The sequence below is a fragment of the Micromys minutus genome, assembly GCF_963924665.1.
Source record: "Micromys minutus genome assembly, chromosome: 16".
Taxonomy (NCBI): domain Eukaryota; kingdom Metazoa; phylum Chordata; class Mammalia; order Rodentia; family Muridae; genus Micromys; species Micromys minutus.
The window spans coordinates 15,128,688-15,131,413 of record NC_137985.1 but is presented as its reverse complement, the minus strand read 5'-3'; the positions used below and the strand labels follow the sequence as shown (position 1 = coordinate 15,131,413).

At 36.5% G+C, this 2,726-nt stretch overlaps 1 protein-coding gene across 1 annotated transcript; it reads left to right on the top strand.

Annotated features, from left to right (window-relative positions):
* Positions 1-571: 571 nt before the first annotated feature.
* Positions 572-1,501, top strand: LOC308430878 (olfactory receptor 7G2-like; the record flags this gene model as incomplete). Its single annotated transcript, XM_080930156.1, has 1 exon — positions 572-1,501. One exon carries the CDS (start codon positions 572-574, stop codon positions 1,499-1,501), a length of 930 nt encoding a protein of 309 aa, XP_080786282.1.
* Between the last annotated feature and the right edge of the window lie 1,225 nt (positions 1,502-2,726).

Here is a 2,726-nt window from a genome sequence, read left to right as displayed (position 1 = left end):
GTTCCGTATAGTTTAAGTGAGATTTAAGATTAATGAAAAACGATGTTGCTTGACATTTCTCATAAAAAGGAAAAATTAATAAAAAGTAAAATAAACATGATGTTGAATATCAGGTTTCCTGTACACTTTACTGTCATATCTCTCTGTTAGTCCTCTGACACACTGTGCTGTTCATTGCATCACGAATCATACACAAACACATGTGCATGCATGAGCAAACACGTGTGTGTGTGTGTGTGTGTGTGTGTGTGTGTGTGTGTGAGAGAGAGAAAGAGAGAAAGATAGAGAGAGATAAAGACAGAGAGAAAGAGACAGAGAGACACAAACACAGAGAGAGACAGAGAGAGAGAGAGAGAGAGAGACAGAGTGTATTATGGGCTACAAATATTCTGACAAAGCAATGCATGGTAAGTAGATTATAAGTTAGAATTTTCTTAAAATTCAGGAAACTGCCAATTAAATATCTTGGTGCCTATAGGTGTGTTTTCACCACACACTTATGTAAGTCTTCATGATCTGATTATCTGATTAACTGTATTTCACTTTGTCTTTCAGTGCTCTGACTGGCAATATGGAATTGAGAAACCAAACATCTTTTTTAGAATTTCATCTCCTTGGACTGACAAATGATCCTGAACTAGAACGTTTTATTTATGTTATATTTCTGGCCATATATCTTGTCACAATTCTGGGAAACATAGTTATCCTCTTGGCAATTTGCTCAGATTCCCACCTCCATACTCCCATGTATTTCTTTTTATTCATTTTGTCTATTAATGACATGTGTTTAAGCACAAGCACGATCCCTAAAATGTTGGTGAACATTCAAGCCCAGAATAACACTATCAGTTATGTACAATGCATCTCTCAACTCTTTTTTGTCTCAGCTTTTAGTGGAATGGAAAATTTTCTCCTTGCAGTAATGGCCTATGACCGCTATGTGGCCATTTGTAAACCCCTGAGGTACACAGTCATCATGAACCCCTGTTGCTGTGCCCTCTTTGTTCTTTTCTGCCTTTTGTTCAGCATTATAGATGCTCTACTTCACAGCCTGATGGTACTACAATTGTCTTTCTGCACAAACTTGGAAATCCAAAACTTCTTTTGTGAACTTGCTCAGATTCTAAAGCTTGCATGTTCTGATACCTTCATTAATGACTTGCTTATATTTCTTGCAGTTTCTGTATTTGCAGGAGGAGCATTCTGTGAAATCATCTTTTCATATATTTACATTCTGTTGTCAGTCCTGAGAATGACATCTGAAACAGGAAAGAAAAAAGCCTTTTCTACTTGTGCATCTCATATATCTGTAGTATTCTTGTTCTATGGGACAGGTCTTGGTGTATATTTCAGTTCCTCAGTAAGTAAATTTACAAGACATTCAGCAGTGGCATCAGTGATGTACACTGTAGTCCCCCAGATGCTGAACCCCTTTATCTACAGTCTAAGAAACAGAGACATGAAGAAAGCCTTTGAAAAGTGCATTGGTTGCATATTTTAGGTTCAGGTCTGTAATCTTTGGCATAAATGAAGAACTTTTGAGGTATTAGGGAAATGGGAACTCCTTACAAGTAAATATAAATAAGCATATATTTGTGATACATTTATAAAGGGAATAGATAAAATAATTACTAACTATAATTTAACTTGTTTCCATGATGTGGTGGCTTTGTTATGTTTCATGAAATACTTCAATAATTTTACCTCAATTTATAGTTATAAAAACATATTAATAGATGACAGAGATAATTCTAATTTAATAAATATTCTCTGCTCAATTTTAAGAATAATATAAGGCTGGCAATGTGGTTATGCATAAAAATTACTTAAATAAGTAATATATCTAGGGAATAGATTAAAGGAACTAACTGTATAAACATGATTAGTAGGATTTTTGCAGAGCTAGACAGAGATAAGTTGAAGATCACTCACTCCAATAGTTATTGATAAGCACTAATTATCTTACAATTAGTCTACTAATTACATGCAGTGCATTTCTCTATAACATTTTCATTATTCAAAACTTTGTTATTTTATATTTATTTACTATTGCCATTTTAATTGGATATTCTCTGTATTTACATTTTAAATGTTATCCTTTTCCCCCCACTTCAATCCCCTTTTCTCTCTCCTTCCTAGCATGAAGATGCTTCCATTCCCAACCACCTACTCCGAACTTAGTACCTTGACATTCCCCTGCACTGGGAAAATGAGCCTTCACTGGACCAAAGGCCTTTCTTCCCACTTATGCCAGACCATACAATTTTCTGCTACATATGCAACAGGAGCCATGAGTCTCTCCATATGTACTCATTGGTTGGTATTTTAGTCCCTGGAAGTTCTAGGGAGTTTGGCTGGTTGATAATGTTCTTTCCATGGGGTCGCAAACCCTTTCAGCTCCTTCAGTATTTTCTCTAGCTCCTCCATCGGTGGTCCTAATGCTCAGGCTGATGGTTAGCTGCAAGCATCCTCCTCTGTATCAGTATGGCTCTGGCAGAGGCTCTGAAGAGGCATCCATATCAGACTCCTGCCAATAAGCATTACTTGTCATCAGCAATAGTTTGTGGGTTTGGTAGCAGTATATGGGATGGAGACCCATGAAAGGCAGTCAGTCTATAGATAATCTTTTCTTCAGTTACTCCTCTTCTATTTGTGCTGGTGTTTTATCGCGTGAGTATTTTATTCTCCCTTCTAAGAAGGACGGAGGCATTAACATCCTGGACTTT